The sequence below is a fragment of the Erythranthe guttata genome, chromosome 14 (assembly GCF_056151865.1).
Source record: "Erythranthe guttata isolate IM_541 chromosome 14, IM_541, whole genome shotgun sequence".
NCBI classification, from domain to species: Eukaryota; Viridiplantae; Streptophyta; class Magnoliopsida; order Lamiales; family Phrymaceae; genus Erythranthe; species Erythranthe guttata.
In genome coordinates, this window is record NC_142546.1 from 18,870,692 (window position 1) to 18,892,066 (window position 21,375).

Below are 21,375 nucleotides of genomic sequence, written 5' to 3' on the forward strand. Positions count from 1 at the left end.
ATGGTGAGCCTCTGTTCTTTTCAGTATCGTTCTTGAGAAATAGGGGGCCGTAGGCGAATTGTATAATGTACATATTCATTCTATCGAGCACGACTAGAGAAGAATTTTTTGATTAGCAGTTAAGAAGTTTAAAGAAAATATGACAAAAATATAATCGTAGAAAATATGACTAAAATATGATCATTTTGAAAATAATCATAGAAATATTATTCAATAAATAAATATATGTAACATTTGTCTAAAAATATAATAAACTAAAATATAGCGTATTTCAAATTGCCAAAACTCTTTGAAGTTAGAGATAGACAATGTAGATTATTAAAAATGAAAAGATTGCTGGAAAAAAAGTTTAAACTCTTGAAATAGAAAAAAAGAAAAAAAAAATTGATTGAAGAATTCAATATCTAACTAATTATAATTGATCTAAGCCATTTCCAACAAATACTTAAACTATGTAAAATAATATAGTTATAGTTATTCAAATTGTTGAACTATTTATATATTTTAAATATCATTTAATAATTAATTCTATGACTATGACTAGAATATATAGAGAGTACATAACATTATTTGGGGTCCCTAATTTTTCAAAAAATCAGGGGGCCAAGGCAACCATCTATCTCACCTATAGTTAGAACCGGCCCATGTTTTGGTGTGATTTCACTTCTTTTTGTTATCAACCAGATTGTCGAGAAAGGTGGGCAAAGTGGGTACTCAATATTTTGTATCTACATTGGGACCAACTGAATCAGTTTCTTTGATTGGAAGAAGATGAATTAGAAACCAAATAAGCAGCCTTTGAACATAATATTTAAAAGAGAAGACAATTCATACGAGTACATCTATCTTATGGCATAATATTCACAACCATAAAATAAAATCAACCTTCAAAAAGACAATGGAAACCGAAAAAAGTTAAGCAGTACAATATCGCCCTACGCAAGGACTCCACAAAAATCTTTCTTCACTTATAGTTCAGTGTTCTTCAATGTTAAATGAGGTAAATTTTTTTGGGAAGAAACATATTTATGTATGGATAACAAAATCACATCGGACACAAATCGGTTAATTGGATAGAAACCGGAAAAAAAAAAGAGGCAAGTTGTCACGCCATAGCTTGGACCAAATGAAAACAAAAATGTCTACAAGAAGAAACCCAAACAACAATTTCAAGAATGAATCCAATTACTATGCCAAACAACTTCACTGGAGAGAACTGAGACACTAACCGTTGTCGTCTCGCTTTCCTCAAGTAAGTAGGAAATAATCAGAAACACCTCAACTAGAAGTATCAAGTACACTAACAAATGTTGTGAAAGACAGAATACAAACACCTCAATTTCGCGCAAAACATACATACATACATACATACAAGGGCACAAATATGAGGCAAGCAAATAAGTCACAGTCAAATTTTCACATAATCAAATTACTACAAATTTTTAGGTCGCGGCAATTAAAAACAGATACTTTTATACTCATTCCAGTCAAATCCACATGAATCACATCATAAGTACTAAATAAAAACCAATTATTAAATGTATTACAAAATTCGCAACCAAAAAAAAAAAACAGAGAAGAATGAAACTAACAACTTGAAGTCAACAAACAAAACAAGATAATCTTGATGAGGTACAAATATATCCTCGGCCGCAAAGTGCTTTCTAATTGCAGGGAATCAACAACTTCAACATTCCCATTATCATCCTATGCAGTTGCAACCTTACTCTTATACTTGACCACATAGGACTTTTGCCCTTTCTTCCCACCCTAATATTGAATACGCATATCTTAAAATTATGAATTTTAAATTGACCACATGTTTTTTGATTATCCGAGTATCGTCTAAACACGACCAAAAATGAGCAAACTTCAACTAAATTCCACCAGGCAAAAATTGCATCAACAAGTAAAAACACAACATAAATTAAAAAAAACTAACAACCAAACTATTCCAACAAAATCACAGTTGATCAAAATTAAAGCAGTACCAGATAAGTAACACAGAACTGGAATATCTTCATCTTCATCTTTTGCCAGCAATCCTCAGCATTGGAGATATTATCCCCTGTACTTCCAGCAAAGACTGTTGCACTCTAAGCTCCTCCTCGACATCTCTCTTCAGATTCCTAATATGATTCCTCTGTTCAACCGAAGACCTTATATCATCCGCCCGCATTTCCACAACCTTCTTCGCCAACTTCGTAAGTAGCCCTGCATACCTCGGCATCGTCGAACACTTCTGCAAGAACCCCATCAACAAACCCAACTCCACTCCATCCAAATTGCTCACACATTTTAGCAACTTCTTTCTCGCAACCAGCTCCTCCATAACTGCCACAACATTCGACGGATTCTTCCCATTCAAAGCGGCAACCAATGCCTCCTTGTGCCTGAACTTATTCAACAGCTTGTCGTAAACAGCCAACTTCACTTTCTTCTGCCTCTTTATCAAGTAATCGCCTTCCAACGGCTTCTGATTTTGCCCGCGATGGAAGTACCTAAAATGCGACGGCCTTAGAACCTTCCTCTGAGGCTCGTCCACCACAGCCCCGAACCCAAATTGATCTCCCAACGAATTTTTTTCAGTTTCCACCTTCGATTTCCTTCTCGCGATGTACATAGTCCCTTTCGCGGTACCTATAACTCGTGTCGAACAATCGGGTGAAAATGCCACCGACATAAGTGGCTCGGGGAACTTCATTGAATGAGTAATCTTGAACTTCGAATAGTCGAAAACTTTCATGTACCCATCCAAAGAAACACTAAGTATCCTGTTCTGCTCGGCATCGTCTCCGTTTCCTCTAACAACCTTGCCCATACAAAGTGATGTCACTGTCTTGTTATGGCTCTCCATTGAATACAACAGCCTCCCGCCTCCGATCACATCCCATATTTTTACGAAATTGCCACCTGCGGTTGCAATCAACCCACCGGAGGGCAAGTAGATCACACTCTCCACGGGTTTCTCGTGGTTGAGTTCCATAACCGAACCCACACTGGACACTCTGACATCCCAAAGCTTAATCTTGTGATCGTAAGAACCGGAAACGAACATCTCGTCGCTTACCGGAGAAGCATCGCCGCATCTGACGTAATCCTTGTGCCCGAAAAGACTGAAGAGGCATTTCTCCTCTGCGATGTCCCAGTACTTGACAACAGAGTCATCCCCGCCGGAGAAGAGGTGGAACTTGTCTGAAGCGCGTGGGTAACGGACGAGGCGGGCGGCGGCAGCGTGGCCCTTCAAGCGACGGAGATCCTTTAATTTGCTGAGGCTGGTGGGCTTCGCTTCGAACACGTGAACGCCGCCTCTCAAATCTCCGGCGGCTAGAAGCTGGCCGTCGCATCGGAAGGAGGCGGAGGCGGCGGTGTCGGGGAAGGAGGCGATTTTGGATTTGGGAATTAGGGTTTTACCCGGAAACCTAAAAACGTTGGTGGACTGGGTGGCGGCCAAATCGTGAGGGGCAACCGGAGAAAAGGAGAGTGAAGTTATCGGGATAACGGAAGATTTTGATAGGGCATCGATTTCTTTAGGAACTTTGAAAGATTTCCAGTACTTAGATTCAGGGGTAAGAGTGTTCTTGCTGGCGGTGGGTTTTAGTTTTGGTTTTACAGGAAATGATTCCGCCATTGTTGAAGGAGAGAAAAGCTAGGTTAGAGTTTATTTATGTTTTAGGGTTTTGGAGGTTTTTCGAAGACAGGGAATTTGACCGTAATATATTACAGTCTTTTTAAGAGTTTGTTTGCAAAAAGTACCCCTGTGAAATTTACAATTGCAGGAAAAGTCCCTGTGTTATAAATATCATTGGAACCCCCTATAAAAAAAATTAAATAACGCAGTCGACCCACTTTCCAGTTTACCCGTTGACCACTTCTGAAAAGACAGGAATACCCTGGTTTTTTTGGAATTAGAAACATATATAGGTTTTTAACTATTATTTAATACTTATGTTATATTTTTAATACAACTATAGGGTTTTAGCAATTAATAAATTTATATTTAATTTATAAATATTATGTATTTCTTTATTTTGGATTTTTTGATAATATACAACTAATTTGATTAAATGCGAAAAATGTATAAAACATTTGTTTTAAATTTTATTAATATTATGTATCCTTTATTTTGCAATTATTAAAAATGAAAAATATATAAAAATATTTTAATATATAATTGTAACATTTGACGTTTTCAATATTTGTTTTATAATTTTCTCATTTATACTTTACAGTTTTTCTATTTTAGTTTTAAAATAACAATGTGAAAAATATACATTCTCAAAAAAAAAAAAAAAAAAAACAATGTGAAAAATATATAGTAAATATAAATAAATTAATTTAAAAAAAAAAAAGGGAAATAAGTAGATGAATCAGGCATCTATCTTCTTCCCATCAACCCCACCGCAGCCACCGCCTCTTCCCGATTTAAAAAAATCATCATCTTCTTCTGCGATATGCCCAACCTTCGCCACAGCCAGGACCGATTCTGAGGGGAGGCAAAGTAGGCGGTCGCCTAGGGTCCGGAATTTTTTTTCAAAAATTTGGGGCCCCAAGTTATTTTATATACACTTTATATATCGTACTTAGCTTATTTTTAAAAATTTATTATATATAATATTTTGGAACATCAATTCAAAAATAATTTAAACTAAATGATCAATAGATCTTTATGCAATTTTCTTAACCTTGAGACCCATAAATATTATTCATTAGTATATTCAAGTTTATAAATATTTATGAAGTCTATTTCCTATAAAAATTATATACGTGCGAACCAGTAAATCATATTGTTAATTTTGATTTTTTTTTTTCATATTTTTAATTATTTTATATTCATGCACTTTAAACAATATCTCGGGGGCATTGCCCTGAACCTCATAATCTTTTATTTCATCATTTTTAGAAAACATTATTCATATCTTTTTAGTACCTTCAATTTCGAAACACCATTAATAAATCGTCTTTTTTGATCGATTTTTACCATCGAAGTTTGACCCGCATCAGACCGCCTCACAGGCAAAAACCCGATTTTTAAAATTTACACTAAAATCGTAAATGTTTGGAATCGCCTTATTCAATTTTTAGAACACTGGTTTTTTTACAATAAAATTTCCTTCACTAGCCGCACAAGCCGCGAGTGCACAACACGAACACGAGCTTAGGGGGAAAGTGCCTTTGAAAAGTGAATTGCATTTACTACCCCTGTGAAATTCGCAACTGCACGATTCCCTCATGTCATAAAAAAATTAGTAAATATCCCCTGCTTATTTTTAGAATGCACATTCGACCCATTTACCTTTTTCCCCTTGACCAGTTGTGAAAAGACCAAAATACCCAAATCTAATATTACACGTTGGAAATTTTTTCATTATATTTAATAAAATCTTAATTTTTATTTCTATTTGAAACAAATAAAATACACAAAATATTATTACATATATTAATATTAAAAAAAAAAAAAAAAAGAGAAGTCATTCCCCCCACCACCACCAAAATTCAGAGTTCTTCCTCCACCATTTCTATCCCTCAGCCACTTCTGCTCTGCCGCCAGTGCCTCCACTTCGTTCACCTTCAACAAATAGGGGATTTTTTTCTCACTTCAAGACATGTCCTTCGTCCGACACTCCAAACGCCGCAACACCACCTTCTGCAAATCTGCCGCCACAACCACCCCTATCCAACCGCCCACAAACACAAACATTTATTAAAATTTTATCTTTTAAAATTTATTAAATAAGCTATTTATTGTTTAAAAAATTATGAAAAGAAAAAACATAATTCATCAATTTGTAATTATAAATGTTTTATCGTATCTATTTTTCTAGCGTATTTTATTAGGGGTTATTTTACATGCCCCCTAGCCACCAAATAAATTAGGGATAAACCCAAGCCCAAATCATCATTTGACATACCCCTGAAGAAGCGAAAGTACTCTACTACCCTTATATATAATTTTCGGCCAAACTGCATTCAACATTTCTGGTCCTGCATATCATTTTCGCTGATTTATTTATTATTATTATTTTTTTTAATAATAAACATGTTTGTTAAATTTATGGGGTTATTTTACATACCCCTGGCCACTAAATAAACTAGGGATAAACCCAAGCCCAAATCATCCTTTGACATACCCCCTGAAAAAGCGAAATTACTATATTACCCTTATATGCAATTTTCGCCCAAACTGCATTCAACATTTATGGTCCTGTATATATCATTTTCACTGATTTATTTATTATTTTTTTTAATAATAAACCTGTTTGTTAAATTTATGTATATATATATATATATATAACTACATGTAACTATAGTATCTATAGTAATTCATAGTTATGTTCGTTTTTTTACCCCATATTTTTAGTCGATCAATTGTATACATACACGAATGTTGGCTTATACAAAAGAAATTCATAAACATCAACAAAAATTTACAGATGTCAATATTTTTATTATAAATCACCTAAGAACCAATAAAATACAAATCGAAAATACACAAATATATGCATATGTAACTACATGTTACTATATGTATAGTAATGTATAGTAATTGTATACAGTCTGCAAAAAACTGTATCTTTGAAGCATATATAACTTCAACCAAATTTTTTTACACCTTCAAGGAGAGGATCAATGGCTCCATTACGCTGCAATTGCAAAATCAAAACAAAAAAAAATACTTTAGTGCAAATGAACAAAATTTGAAGAAACATCAAAACGTTCAAAAATCAACAGAGACTAAGAGATCGAGAGATAGAGAGAGAGGTTATTGTTGGGAAATGCTACAGATTTTAAATCAAACAGACAGTGACTCCTCACCCCCTCGTCTCCTACCAAAACCCTAGTCGCTACTAATAACCACCCACTGTTCCGTGCGGCCACAAATGCAAAAAAATATAGAAATAAATCTGAAAACATAAAAATAAACAAAATTACCATCAAAATATAGATCTCGACGAGAGGAATCCAACGGTGGGTAGCCCGTCAAATTTAAACTGGTGGAACATAAAATACACCTCCGGCAAGACCACCGTCGTCGAATGAAAAAAAATTGCAGAAACAGATCAGCGCTCCAAACTGAATGAAATCACCACCAAAACGAAGAGCTGAACGAGAGGAATTCAACGGTAGTTAAACCATCGAATTCCGACCACCGGAGAGTGAGTTATGACTTCGGGAAGCAATTTCGCCGGTGGGAGGATTGTGGAGACGGGATTTTGAATCTGAGAGAGGAAAAGAGAGACCATTGTAGTGGCTAGGGTTTAAAACTGATTTTAAAAGGGTATTATAGGGACTTCAGGGTGGCCCAGGGGGGTATGTCAAAATATTTTCGAAATGAGGGGGGTTTCCCCTAGAGTGTAATCCACTTGGTAGTTAGTTCAATATAATTTGGAAATGAGGGGGTCTACAAAATAATCCCATTTTATTAACGGCACTTTACAAATAAGTCCATCAATGAGTATTTATTCATAAAGGGGTCCAGAGAAAAAAGTCCACACATGGTCCAGAGGTTTGTAAAAGACTAAAATAGCCTCTCACATTTTAATATGCTCAAATTTTATCCTTTAATTTAATCTAACCTCAATTTAGCCCAAATTTCACATATTATTCAATTTTAACCTAAAACACAATTTTATGGACAATTTCGTCCGTTGCTTCTTTAACATCTTTTTGCCCCACCCTCTCGCGTTTAAACAACAATATTTTTGTGGTTGACAGTAATATTAACTATGCTATATTAATCTCTAGCACAGTAATATTAATACAACAAGTCATTATTATTTTGTAATAGAGAAATTTTAATATGTTGACCGTTCAACAAATGTAAACATAATAAAAAGCCAAAAGAATTAATATTGTTGTGATTGACAGTAATATTACTGTAACAACAATAATATTACTGTCAACTACAATAATATTATTGTGTTTACAGTAATATTACAATAGTAGACAGTTAGTTATATTATTACGTTACTTCGCCAACAACTCAAACAAAACAAAAGAACCCAAACAAATAATAATATTGTCGTTGACTCTAATTGTACTATCTACGACAATACAATTACATAAATGTACTGTCAACGACAGTACAATTACATTAATGTACTGTCAGTGACAGTATAATTAGTGTTAATGACAGTACAATTACAATCAACGTTTAGCGGCGTAAAAAAATAATAAAAATTTTATGAGAAAAAAAAAAGAATCAAAAAGTCAATGCCGGAGATTGGCGTTGACCGCCGGAAATCGGCGGCAAAAAAATATATTTTGAAAAACAAAAGTTAAAAAAAAAAAAGTCAAAATGGAATTTTTGTGGTCAAAATTGATTAAATTTGGGTTACAATTAAGAATTGAGTGTAAATGGTTGGGATAATTTTGTCATATACATTTATTTTTTTATTTTTTTATAATAAATATTAAAGGTGAACTTATTGGCGAAGAGATATAGCCCATAAACCTAGAATAATAAAGATGGTTGGTCACTTATGCACAAAACCCCCTTTTATTAATACGATATTTGTAAATAAAAATAAATTTTAAAAGTATGTTGGTACTTGGTAGTATTTCAAGAAAATATTTTAAATTATAAAGATTAAGTAAATTAATTATATTATTAAATTTATTGAATAGTGTTTTTCTAAAATAAATTCTTAGTTTATACTTTATATACCATGTTAACATTTTCTATTTAATAACATTTAATTGATCATTATGATATAATATAAGGAAAATTACATGTTTAAATTAGAAAATTCACCCTTGTTAGCAGATTAATAGTTACCCCTCAATTTAACTGTCACGGGCTGTCCATTTTACCTTAGAACCAAGGGGTATAGTCGACCCATCAAGCCAGCTCAAGATCAAGGAAGTCCAATTAATCACAAGAGTAGATGATTCTAGAAGATCTTCTAGAATCCTCCTATTAATGTATAGATCATTGATCTCCCTTTGTATGTACGTGCTAGGAGATCATAGGAGTTAATCGTAGCCTTTAGATCAAGATGACCACCACCAGCTATTGAGGAGGTGAAGTTTTATAAATAGGGGTATGCTCATTCATTTATATTCATCCCACAATTCATTAATTGAAGAGTCTAAAGCTTGAGAGCATTTCTTAGCTTTCTCCAACAATTATGCTCTTTTATAAAAACTTGCGCACACTCTTGTGCACTTTCGAATGAGGTTGACTTAGCATACTTGAAATGGGCGAAGATCATCGAGCAAGTCCGGGACATAGTGGTTCAAAAATATAAATTACAAATAGTTTAAGTAAGGAAAAATAAATTGCTAAAACAATTTTATATTGAAATGTATGTTTTGCCCTTTTGTTTATGAGATAAAATTGAAAAAGGATGCTCGGCTAAGTAGAGATTAGCGAGCTCCATAGTTTGACGAACACATGTACATGGCTATATTCAACTACTTTTTTTTTTGAATTATTTTGTTACTTAAATAAAATTATTTGAAGTGTTACTAAAAATAATGGACAAACAGGATTTGAAAATAAATGACAATAGAAAAGGCACAAATTGAAGTAAAAAAAATAATATAATTATTAAAATAACCAAATTAAACTTATTTTCAACCGACAATTTAACTATTCTATTGTAAATTGGGGTCATGGTTACAAATGGGCTAGTGGGCTGTGGCTACTGGCTACTCCATTTTATGCTAAATGTGGACACGTATAGCAATTTAAGTGGAGTTTGTCTCTCACCTATTAACGGAGCGTCCGTCACAAATTCACACCCTTAAGATATAGGTTTCTAGTGATAAAGCTTATTAGAATTAAATGACAAGTCCAACTAAACATTTGATTTACATCATTTACAAATTTCATTCCAAAAATGTCCTCCATATATAAAAAAATGAAATTTGCACCAAGTATTTAAACTGCTTTTATCGGTTTCTATTCTGAATTTAACCTTTTCATTTTTGCATCTAACATTTTTGTTATAAATTTTTTTTACGTAGAAAGTGTTTCTCATTTTTTTTTCTTTTTCGTATTTTTTCTTTGTCTGATTTGAAAATTAATATTGCATATCTTTTTAATTTGCTTTATACATTTTCAACTATTATTTATTTATTTTTTATCGATAAATGCAGAATATGAATCACAATATAGTCATTCATAGTTATTTATAGTCATCCAAATCATATATCCAATTTCACAGCATACTACCCATTGTCACTATAGCAGGAACACGTAGACAACTATAGTAACCCATAGTTACGTGTAGTAATCCATAGACAAGTCTGAATATATATATATATATATATATATATATATATATATATATATATATATATATATATATATATATATATATAGTAATCCATAGTCACTTGTAGTAATCCATAGGCAACTATAGTCACTCTGAAACCCTAGATCCGCACTCTTGAACCGCGCCGACCCTCCGATTCACAACGCCGTCAGAACCGTAAACTACTGTAGTCATTCTGAAAATTCTAATATCACTCTTTTGAACCCGAGAGCCGCCAGCACACGAAGACCAACCACCATTGAGCCGTCCTCACCTCGTAAGCAATTAAACACTCACCTACCATGGATTCACCCAGCCCTTGTCGCCCCTGAAAACGTGCAACAAGCAAACCAACATCGTTGAAACACATCGCCAACCCTTCCCTGCTGCCCCCAACCACCCCGTGCACAAAGGGTGATGCAATCTCCCCTTCCCACCGGCCTTAGGCGAGTCGGGTACTGCAAAGCCGCCACGCAAAGCTCTTTCGGAATAGCCGTCGCTGGTTACAGATCTGTTGTTCTCCGCCTCATATCATCAAAAATTCAGATCTACTACACTAAAAGAAAAAAAAGGGAGTGAATGGGAGATGTTGGGTGGCACAAAAATAATATAGAATGAAAAGAAAAGAAAGAAAGAGAAGGGGAGGAGTTGGGCGGCGCAACAGGAAGGAGAGAGAGAGAGAGAGAGAATCACGTGATATTTAATTAGGTTTAAGGGTATTTTTGGATTAAAATAAAATAAAAGGGTGTATGTCAAAATTGGTTTAAAATTAAGAATTTAGTTAAAATATTCTATTTGAGGTTGTCAATTCACATTTAATTAGGTTTGATTTGAGGGGTGTCATGCATATTACCCCTATTATTTATGTACTTAATATGAAATTACTTATGATTAAAAAAAAACATTTTACTTTATTTTTCCAAATAAGTTAAAGAATTCATTGACTGCAAAATATAATATTATTTGCTAAATCACATGTACATTTAAGTCAATGTATTATATAATAAAAAAAAGAAAAAAAATATGCAAAGAACTAATGTAAACAAATAACATGGAGAAAAATATAAGTAATACTCATAATTTGGTTCTTTCTACTGTCACGTTTAGGAGAGATAAATTATCTATTTGCTTAAAATTAAATAAATTTCCACGTATCACTAGGTGTATGGCATCCATTTTTCTCAAAAAAATGGGGCGTCCAACCCTAATTTACACCCTTTAAAAAATTCTATAAACTATAGAGAACAAAACATGATTCATTATTTTTTTTGTAACTATAAATGCTTTAACATATCTATTTTTCTAAACTATATTTTAATTATATTGTATTTGTGAATAAGAATAAATTTTAGTAGTGTTATGAATTCGTGATTGAGACATTATTAAAAAAAAATAAAAAAAAAATACATTATTAGAATTGTCACCCTCCCCTTAATTTCGGCATGAGATTTTTGAATTAAATTGTCTTTTGAATGATGTAGATGACAAAGTTCGAATATATGAATTTGCGAACTTGTTATTTGATGGTAGCACATAAATGTCAATATCGTCTTTACATTTTGGGTTGATAATCTAGAAAGACTTCAGTAATATTCCGCCATCTTTAAAATAGCCAATTCCACCAACTTTCACACTGAGATTTCATAATAATGTGAAGAAGTGGCTGTTTATGGTTGCCTCATCGAGCATCATGATATATAGTAGCATCATCGCAAGTAAATACATAATTCATTTTAGATTTACCAAATTTCCCACAAAGATAGTGTAATACACATTTAACCAAATTAAAATTTTTAATTCGGGGGAGTCATTGTTTGGGGACGGCGAGCACTCCAAACTTCTTATTTCATCGTCAATAACACGATAAGCTTCCACCTCGCAAGCTGCTTCTTCATCTTCCTTATCAGATCGAAGTTCAAGAGAATTCAAATTAGGGTTCCAGGTGGCCGTTGTAGAGCCTTAGTAATCTATGCCATTAATCTTGATTTGAATAACTTTTTAGTTCATTGTAGAATAGGGGAAGTAGATGGCAGGGGTCAATTCAGCAAGTATAGGTTGAACTCGCATAAATGGGCTTGATTATAAGGATGAACGAATTAGGTGGGCCAAGGCGAGTAGTTGGACGAAGGGCCCAAGAAATATAAGGGTGCATTTAGATGGAGGAATTTCAAATTCATAATAACAAATCCCTTAAACTTGTTCAGATTGAGGGATTTGGAGATAGATTTCAAATCCCCACCCTCTTTTGTAGTCGATTTTAGAGCAATAATGATGGATTTCAAATGACTCCAAATTAGAGTCATTTGAAATCCCCTTCAAATCCCTCAATTCAAATGGACCCTTACAACATTCTATTGTGTGTACACATAAAATAGACACCCCAAAAGAAAATGCAATTCCATTATAAAATTATAATGTTGATACACAGTCTTATTTTTAATAATTTTCTTTTCCAATATTAAAACCAACAACACACACCTGGCTGGCTACATAAAAATATGTCATTTCCAATTCTTATAAATACACAACAAAGAGAGGGGTGGACAACCTTCTCTTATCATGCGTTATCCACTATACACCAGAAAATCCATCTTCTATCAAATTCCGATCTCACCTTATACTCTCTCGTTAATAAATTACTATACTAAAACAACAGTGTCTTCAAAAATTACATTTGTTTGAATACAACAATCGCTCGACTGTAATGGTGTTGTGTAAACCGGTTCCACTTGCTTCACTTTGGACCAACTACAGTCATCTTTCTTCCTTGAGGATATTATTTCAAACAACATCTTCATGTACAAATATATATATGTATCATATATAAGCGAGTGAACTCCGGTCGAGTTCTGGCTGTGGGCGACCTCTTGTAGGAGTTGGAGGTCTTTGAATATTAAGCTCCTAAACAAAACCATATTAATCCAATACATTTATGAGCCGGTGTAAAATTGTAAATCTTCTACTTAACAAATAAAATGCACAAAGGAAAAAATTGCAATTTTCAATAATATATAATTATATATACATGAAAAAAACTATATAATATATACCTGCATCCATGTCTCATCGGTGACACGTTCTGGAGAAGTCTCGGGAGACTGAAAAGGAGGTGGCAAAGGATGAATTAATTTAGGGACAATGACCAATTCTCTGCCAACAACCAGAATTGCCCCAGCATTGTTTGCCGTTCCTGAAAATGCATTTTATTTAATTATTATGAGAATTTATTAACTCTATTATGAGAAAGTGGAGAATGAGTAGATTTTAAAGTGGATAAATACCACAATAGTTGGTTGCTGAGAAAAGGGTGATTAATTGCCCCTGTGCAAAACGTTCGAAACCATCCATAACACACTCGTGAGCTCTTATGATAAGTTGCAACTTGTTCCTCTTGCAGAAATCTGTTACCCGATCAGGCTGCACCAAATATAATAAGAGTGAATAACCAGCAAAACAAGTACCAATGCAGTGTATTTTACGGTCATCATATATAGATACAATCAAGACTTTTTCATGCATAGAGTTATTCGTATAAAAAGCTATCCTTCTTATCATATAAAGATTGTACATAAAGCCTGATCCTCCATTAATTAATGTTGACTCATCAAATAAAAAAACCAAATGATATCAGGTGTAAACCACTGTAACAATTGGCATTAATAAGGTGCGCATACCCCAAATGTTACGAGACCAGGTCCTCTTGCATTTGGTCTCAAACCCTCTATACTATCATTTTCAGTGGGATCCGACCTGAAGAGAAACGCAAAAAGAATAAGGACTTAAATAAGAGCTAAATTGGAGCATGTAAAGCCCTCCCTCCCTCCCTCCCTCCCTCCCTCTATCTACATATATATATATATATATATATATATATATATATATATATATATATATATACCATAACAAATCCATGAGGACGATTGAGCCAGCATCCATGGTTATGGGCCTCTCCAGTTTCTCAATCTGTTCTACTGAATTAATAGACCTCCCTATGCCACCATGCATGCAAATGATTTTTTTCTCTATCAACGCAGCAAGGGGAAGGTAATTAAACAGCTGATTAAAACGCGTCCAAGCCCAGATCCCATCACTTTCTCCCTGCATGTGTATCAAATCAACCATCAGTAAATATACAAGCAATATATATATATATATATATATATATATATATATATATATATATATATATATATATATACATATGTTTATATTTTGCACATATGAGAAAACCTACCATTCTTTCAATACATTCTATGCGAAAACCAAAAAGTGCATTGATGTCAGCAGCTTCATGGTTGCCACGAATTAGATGAACATTATCAGGGTACTCGATCTGTGGTCCATAAAAAGTAACAGTTAGGGTGAAGGACTTCAATGCAATAACAATTAAGCACTCAAGCTAGTTAATGCAGAAGCTTGCCTTAAGAGCAAGGAGCAAAGTTATGGTTTCCAAGCTGTGCTGACCACGATCAACATAGTCTCCCAGAAATAAATAGTCAATATAACTGAAACAGAAGGAAAATAGAACATAAACTCCACAGGGTAAAAATCATAAGTTTACGGTATTAACTCTCGGCAGATTCTGACTCTTCAATTTTTTTGTCTTCACAGGGTAACAAAAGAATCTAATTTCAACATTCAGATAATTAATCATAACAAACATGAATTTTGCAAACAAAATAGAATAATGCCAATTGAACATTCAATATATTGACTACGGAAATCTGTACAACTCACGTAATGTCACCAGCAGTAGAAGGAAAACCATATTCATCAAACAGCCTCATCAGATCACCAAACTGTCCATGAAGATCACCAAACACTTTGATAGGAGCTTTCAACTGAAGAACAGTGGATTCATGCATGAAAATCTGCTCAGCAGCATAACAAAGCTCACCAACTTCGTAAGAGTCCAGAAAGAACTTTCTGTTGACAGGTGGCTTCCAATTCCGAGGCCTCAGTAAAGTTGATATAATCTGTAGCACATAAATCATAATCAAATATCCTCTTTTGAGCACTGAGCTGAAAAATTTAGAAAAAAGGTAATCTAGTAAAACTTGCCTTTTTATGCAAGCCTTGAGGAGATCTCTGCCTTGCAAACTTTTTAGTAGGATTCGAAAGGTCATTATGCGATGGAATCATTCGTCTGCTCTCATTTTCAAATTGATCCAAGGATAACTGTCTGACCATACCTCCCAAGTTCCCAACAGTTTCTTTTGCAACTACAACCTGCAATATGACAAAAAAATAAGCTTTCTTCACTCAAAAGTAAAATGCAGTATCTTATCTTATAGATAAAAGAAAGAAACGCTAGTGCAACCTAAGCAACCCTAATGGCATTTTCATAACTATTATTTTTTTAATTTTATTTTTGCTACTAATTTTCTAATTATAAACAAGTTCAAATTCAAACCAAACCGTGTAGAATCCTTTCAACATCAATCTCTTATTTTCAACAATACATCTCTAATTATATTTTATACAATTTCTTTGTGTAAAACGAACAAGGAGTAAAAGATCATACTGCTCTTGGGTGAAGTCGAACATCAGCCTCTGTATCGCTACCCTCAGAAGTTGTTTCTGCAGATTGTGAATTGCCATCTGATAGAGATGTTTCTTCAGGTGAAGCTGATGCTGCCTGTGCTGATTGCCACACGGCATTAGCAACCTTAGCTTCAGCGGCAGATGCTTCTGCTAGTTTCTCCATGGAGTCTTTGTCCATACTATAGGAACACAATATTAAAAACTTATGTTATTATTGCAGTCACATCACATAAACCATACAAAGAAGTACCGTAAAGAATTTAAAATCAGACCCCAGAAATCCAGATGCGGGTGTTTCAGATCTGTCGTCTGGAGTTGATGTGGAGGAAAATGGAGATAAATTAGGGCTGTTCGATCTAGGGCTACCACTCATCAAGGCTGATGGATTGACGTCAGTTTGAAATTGAGAGTTTTCCGCAACTAGAAAATCGTCTAACAGAATATCTGCAGCACAAAAAGCTAAATTTATTACAGCAGTTGACAAAGAAAGGAAGTAGGGGACATATAGACAGGAATCTCTATGCACTCTGTAAGCTGTTTGGATACAGATTCATATTTTTTTTGCAAAGCACAGGGAGGACTTGATCAAAAGAAAAACACGAGAACATTTTCACCGTTCCCAGTTTTGTTAATGAAAATCATATTTTTTATGTTCGCAAATGAACGATATTACTTCAGTAAGTTTGACAATTTTGCCTTAAAGTTGGCCACACTAGTTAGTACTCATTTTACTTTAAAGTACTCATTTTGATTATCATGCAAACTTCCACTTTTGTTAGCTTATGCAACGAAGATAATGATCCAAGAGCAAAAAGGGCATATTATAATTACCAGAACTAGATAAACCTGAGCAAAAAGAGAACATTACAATTACGAAAACGAGCCAATGACTCTCTCACATTCCAAAAGCACAAAAAATAGTTGCTTTCAGCAAATAAATTGTGTACTCATCAACAAAGTCTTGATGAAATTGGAAGAGAAAAACAAAAAAAAGAGAAGAAAGAAAGACATTTACCTCCTTTCAAACCACCGTGAACATATATTCTAACACCAACAGATGCAGCTGCATGGCGACATCGACGCATAGACTCCAAAGAGGGATCATCACTTGGTACTTTGTTTACCCGTGAAGTCACGAGCCCATTTCTGTCCAGCCAAACTCCAGCGGCGGTATCCAGCACTTCAAACAAAAAAAAAAAAAAAAAAAAAAAAAGAAAGACAAGGATATTTTTCAATTAAATAAAATCTGAATAATCCGATCAATATGCCAGAAAACAACTCACCACAGTTACCTGCAATTGCAGCATCGCCTTCCACTGCTCGTCCACCTCTAAGGGCACCCCCAGTAACATGCAATCTAGCACCTACAAATACCTGATCAAGGAAAAAATTCAAATTATTAAAAAGGAATTAGCAAGCAGAAAAGGCTCAATTATCAAATAATCCAACTGTCACTATTTGAATCTATTACTTACCGCAGCATGCTGATACCTTGGGGAAGGTGATACTCCTGGGGCCAGAGTCCATTCCCAAAGGCCATTCCGATGCATGAGTAAGCCATAAGCATCTGCTAATGGCTGCATATGCCCACATACAACCACAGCTCAGTCAAGCACAGTTAATTAAGTAAACGTAAAATTATAAAATCTAAATATTCTACATGATAGCAAGCTATGAAGGTAGCAGATCAAACAACCAAATCACAGATTTTAATCAATATATGACTGACAGTACGACCAGCAATATGAATGTCTACACGGCACAACCTTAATATAACAGACTTATTTTCTGTTTTAATTAACAAAGCAGTTAGTATTTTTCACTCTGACTTCCAAAAGAAATTTACATAGACAACAAATTAGGGTATCCACCAGCAAACAGTATTCATTTTTAGAAAGCAAGTCTCTTTCGTCTTTCCTTCTGAAGTTTAGTAGCTTATGAATGAATAGCATACAAAGATACATGAGAAAACAAGTCATACCGTGCCAGATGCATCTCTTCCACCACAAAGCAGAAACATTCCGTCTGACCTGGCACTAGCCGTTGCATACCTACATACATTAACCAAATCCAATCACGATCAAAGAGACTGAATACTAAACAGGCAGGTCTACTTATAAGTAAGAACTAAAGAACCATCATTTAATAAACAACTCCACTGACCACCTAATGACTTTAGTTCAGATATATAAGTCTACTCACAGAATAGCATGCAAAATTTATTGTAAAACCATCCTTATACTATTTTCCGAGTTTTTGGAAGCAAAATCCAACCAAGAACTCTTTTTTTTGTTTTGGAGTTCAAGAAAGTAAGATATTAAGCCATTGAAGCCTCTTAGAAGTCAATAACACTAAATTCAATTAGATAAAACTTACATTCTAGCAGAAGGTCTATCCCCTTCTGGATTAAGCCGCTGCCACACATACGGTTTCTGTGCAGTGTCCAAAACCCAAGCATCTGATAGCACTCTTTTACCTGTAAAGATCAAAAGATCTCTTTTAGGTTAGTTTCAGCTAAAAAACCAGATGCACTCAATATAATTTTTTTTTAAAACGTAGAGTATCGAACACCATCACTAAGAAATGTATCCAAGTCAAACCAGTATCATAAAATTCATGTGACAGTCAGGTTCTGGAAACATTGTCGGAGATGGTTCCCCAGTGGGAACACTTATCTTTGGATTCTTTAATTCAGTTCAAATTTCACTATCCAAATACTTTTACCCTTCGAAGGATGCAATCATCAACCAAATTTGACCAAGGCACCTCTAAACTTTGTTGACTTTTAGATTGCTCTTCCACTCATCCCACCACCAAGAAGAATCCGAAACTAAATTGACCATGAAAAGGTATTGACTGCAAAAACCTTCGGATAAGTAAATTTTGCATATTAACCAATAGCATTAACTTCCAGAAATGTCCACATTTATAAATGGACATAGCCCAACGTAGAAAGATAAATGGGATTATGTCCATCCTCACAATCTTACATACAGAATCCAATCAGATTTCCACTCTGGTCCAGAAATTAAGTGAATTTGGACAATTTGAAATTCACCGCCGTAATTCCCAATGCCTCCAGCACTTATAAATTGAAGAATCTTATACTTACGTAACAAAATTACACATAAGAGCCCCCCACTACCAATCGAGGACTCAATTGAAGCTTTGCAATAAACAACCAATTATCACTTTTTAGCTATTACAGAAATGAGATTTCGGTGATGCACTAGTTAATTTCTAGTTATTCCGTAAAAGCTCCCATAGCCAATCGAGGACTCAATTTAAGATTGCAATAACAACCAAATAACACCCTTCACTATTGCACAAATGAGATTCCTGTGATGCACTAATAAATTTTTAGTTATTCCGGTGATATCTCCCACTTATAATTAAGCCATATAACTGCCGGTGTATCTTTTACTTTTGAAGGATTACTGAAAAATATTACAGAAAAGGTTGAAACTCACCATCATTGCCACTAACAGTAACAAGATATCGCTGTGCAACCAAATCCATGACATGGCCGTATCTAGGCCCCGGGCCCTGTCCTTGAACTACTACTCTGAACTCCAAAAAGAGTAACAACTAAGTTAAAGATCAACCAAAATTAAGTTTACTGTGATTAAAAAAGTTGTGAGAATTGAGAATATGCAAAACACAGATCTCTGAAAACTCACCGATGCCACTTAAACTTGTCGTTTGTCAGATCGAGCACATACAGGTCGTCTGTTGAATGCCCTGCAGGACCTATGCCACCCTGGCAAAAAACAATTGCCGTCGGTCTATATTTAGATCAAAACATATTCATTTCAGAGATTCGTAAAATGATACGGCCGTTTTAAGTGCTCTAATCACCTGAAACACCACCATGCTGCCAACAGCTGCTGCCGCGTGTGCAGCCCTAGGTGATGGTGGCTCACCCGCTGGTCGAAGTCTAATCAAATCATTAGTAAAAGTAATAAGCAGTTATTCGACATCTTACCAAATTCAAACTAAAAACCAGAAATTCAAGCAAATTTCGGCTGAAACAAATAAATAAAAAACAAAAATTGAAGCAAGTAGAGAAAACCTGGTCCATTTTCTAGTAAGAACATCGTACGAATGAATACAATTCGTCACTCCAGCTAGCCCTAGAAAAGGAGAAAGCTAAAAACAATTAAACAACCGAGTTTATAAAAAGCAGAAGAAAAGGAAGGGAGAAGTGGGGGGATTACGAATGCCAGGAGCGCCTCCGCTGCCGCTCTCAATTGCGGTAGCGCCGCCGAACAGAATGAGGCGGGGTCCCTGGGTTTTAGTGGCGGCGACGGCGGTGAGGGTATGACCACAGCGCGGCCCCGGCGCGTCGTCATCAGTGTCCCAGAAGCTTTCCAAATTTCGGTAGGCCGGCGCCGGATACAGCCACGGCTTCGATCCCATCCACAAATTATACCAAAGCTAATCAGAGCAGTTAATCCAGCCGCAAAAATGCTGAACCACCGGAGAATTGAAACAAAATCAAACCGAAAAAAGGAAATCCACAAAAACGAAACCCTAGACGGATTAAAGTAGAAGAGGGATCCAAAGCAGCGGCGGTGGGTGCCACCGGAAACTGGACCCTTTACTGGGAGTGGTTGCCAGATAATTTGAATATAAAACACCAACAATTGTTTCTTTTCATGAACCTCTATATATATATATAATTATATATATATATTCTATATGTATGTATATATAATTACTGTTAGTGATATATATATATGGAGTGAAGTGAAAAGGTAGAGAGAGATGAAGTTAAGATTCAGAACTAACTGATAATTGGGCAAACAAAAATAGAAGAAACCCCACTGCTTCAGAGTCAACTATTTTTACACGCTGTTCAAATTTTCCCTTTTTTTTTTTTCTTTAATTAATATCATAAACCCTATTTTAAAGTTATGAGTCCAAAAGGTTTACAAAGGTAACTCCATTAATAGAAAAGGTTGGGAATTTGAATTTTTTTTTGTAAGTGAAATACGAATTTATGATGTTTTAGTGCAAATATTTTTTTCCCTTTTAGAGGGGTGGATCTGTAATTTCCTAAAAGGGACAACGAGTAAAATATGCTCCATATTAATAGGAAAAAATTGGGTATGCATCTCCGTTAGCATAAATGATAAAACTCCCATGTGCTAACAAAAGTCTAGTCAATTTTTATTTTTTTTTACAGAATAAATGTGTTCGATTTAATTTAAGAATATATTTTTGAGTCCTAAACAGTTAAATAAATTTCGTATAAAATTGCCTTGTGTTGTAGAATTGAATACATACACCAAATTCCGCTTTATTACGAAAAAAACTTGTATAAACTCTTCTCTATAGTTAACGGTGTTTGACTATTAATGGAAAAAAAAAAAGATTTTAAATACAAATAAATTATAAGAAAAGTATTTTGCAATAAAAAGAAGGCATGGCCATTTGATGCATATTTTTCTTAACAAGTGGGGTCATGTTGTTTACCCATGCATATAGTGTGCGCCAAATATTTTTCCTATTAAACCATTGCAATGTTATATTATTATGGGAAAATTAGCAAGACCCCCATCATCTA

At 34.6% G+C, this 21,375-nt stretch overlaps 2 protein-coding genes across 3 annotated transcripts; both read right to left on the minus strand.

The window, feature by feature from the left end:
* Positions 1–1,456: 1,456 nt before the first annotated feature.
* SWA1 (transducin family protein / WD-40 repeat family protein) lies at positions 1,457–3,697 on the minus strand. The gene is made up of 2 exons (XM_088813692.1): positions 1,992–3,697; positions 1,457–1,770 (listed from the first exon to the last, which is right to left on the minus strand). The coding sequence occupies exon 1, from the start codon at positions 3,629–3,631 to the stop codon at positions 2,027–2,029; it is 1,605 nt and encodes a 534-aa protein (XP_088669818.1). The 5' UTR covers positions 3,632–3,697; the 3' UTR covers positions 1,457–1,770; positions 1,992–2,026.
* Positions 3,698–12,695: 8,998 nt separating this feature from the next.
* On the minus strand, positions 12,696–20,496 carry BSL1 (BRI1 suppressor 1 (BSU1)-like 1). Of its 2 annotated transcripts, none has more exons than XM_012981148.2 (21): positions 20,024–20,496; positions 19,879–19,939; positions 19,665–19,743; positions 19,487–19,566; positions 19,277–19,371; positions 18,183–18,282; positions 17,788–17,857; positions 17,282–17,383; positions 17,099–17,180; positions 16,822–16,986; positions 16,079–16,250; positions 15,787–15,985; positions 15,324–15,491; positions 15,000–15,238; positions 14,683–14,767; positions 14,497–14,595; positions 14,161–14,360; positions 13,937–14,012; positions 13,544–13,679; positions 13,313–13,452; positions 12,696–13,163 (listed from the first exon to the last, which is right to left on the minus strand). In XM_012981148.2, exons 1-21 carry the CDS (start codon positions 20,223–20,225, stop codon positions 13,080–13,082), a joined length of 2,634 nt encoding a protein of 877 aa, XP_012836602.2. In that variant the 5' UTR covers positions 20,226–20,496; the 3' UTR covers positions 12,696–13,079. The 2 variants fall into 2 exon arrangements, with proteins under 2 accessions (XP_012836602.2, XP_088669669.1); XM_088813543.1 differs by having other exon boundaries at positions 17,090–17,180; positions 20,024–20,487.
* Between the last annotated feature and the right edge of the window lie 879 nt (positions 20,497–21,375).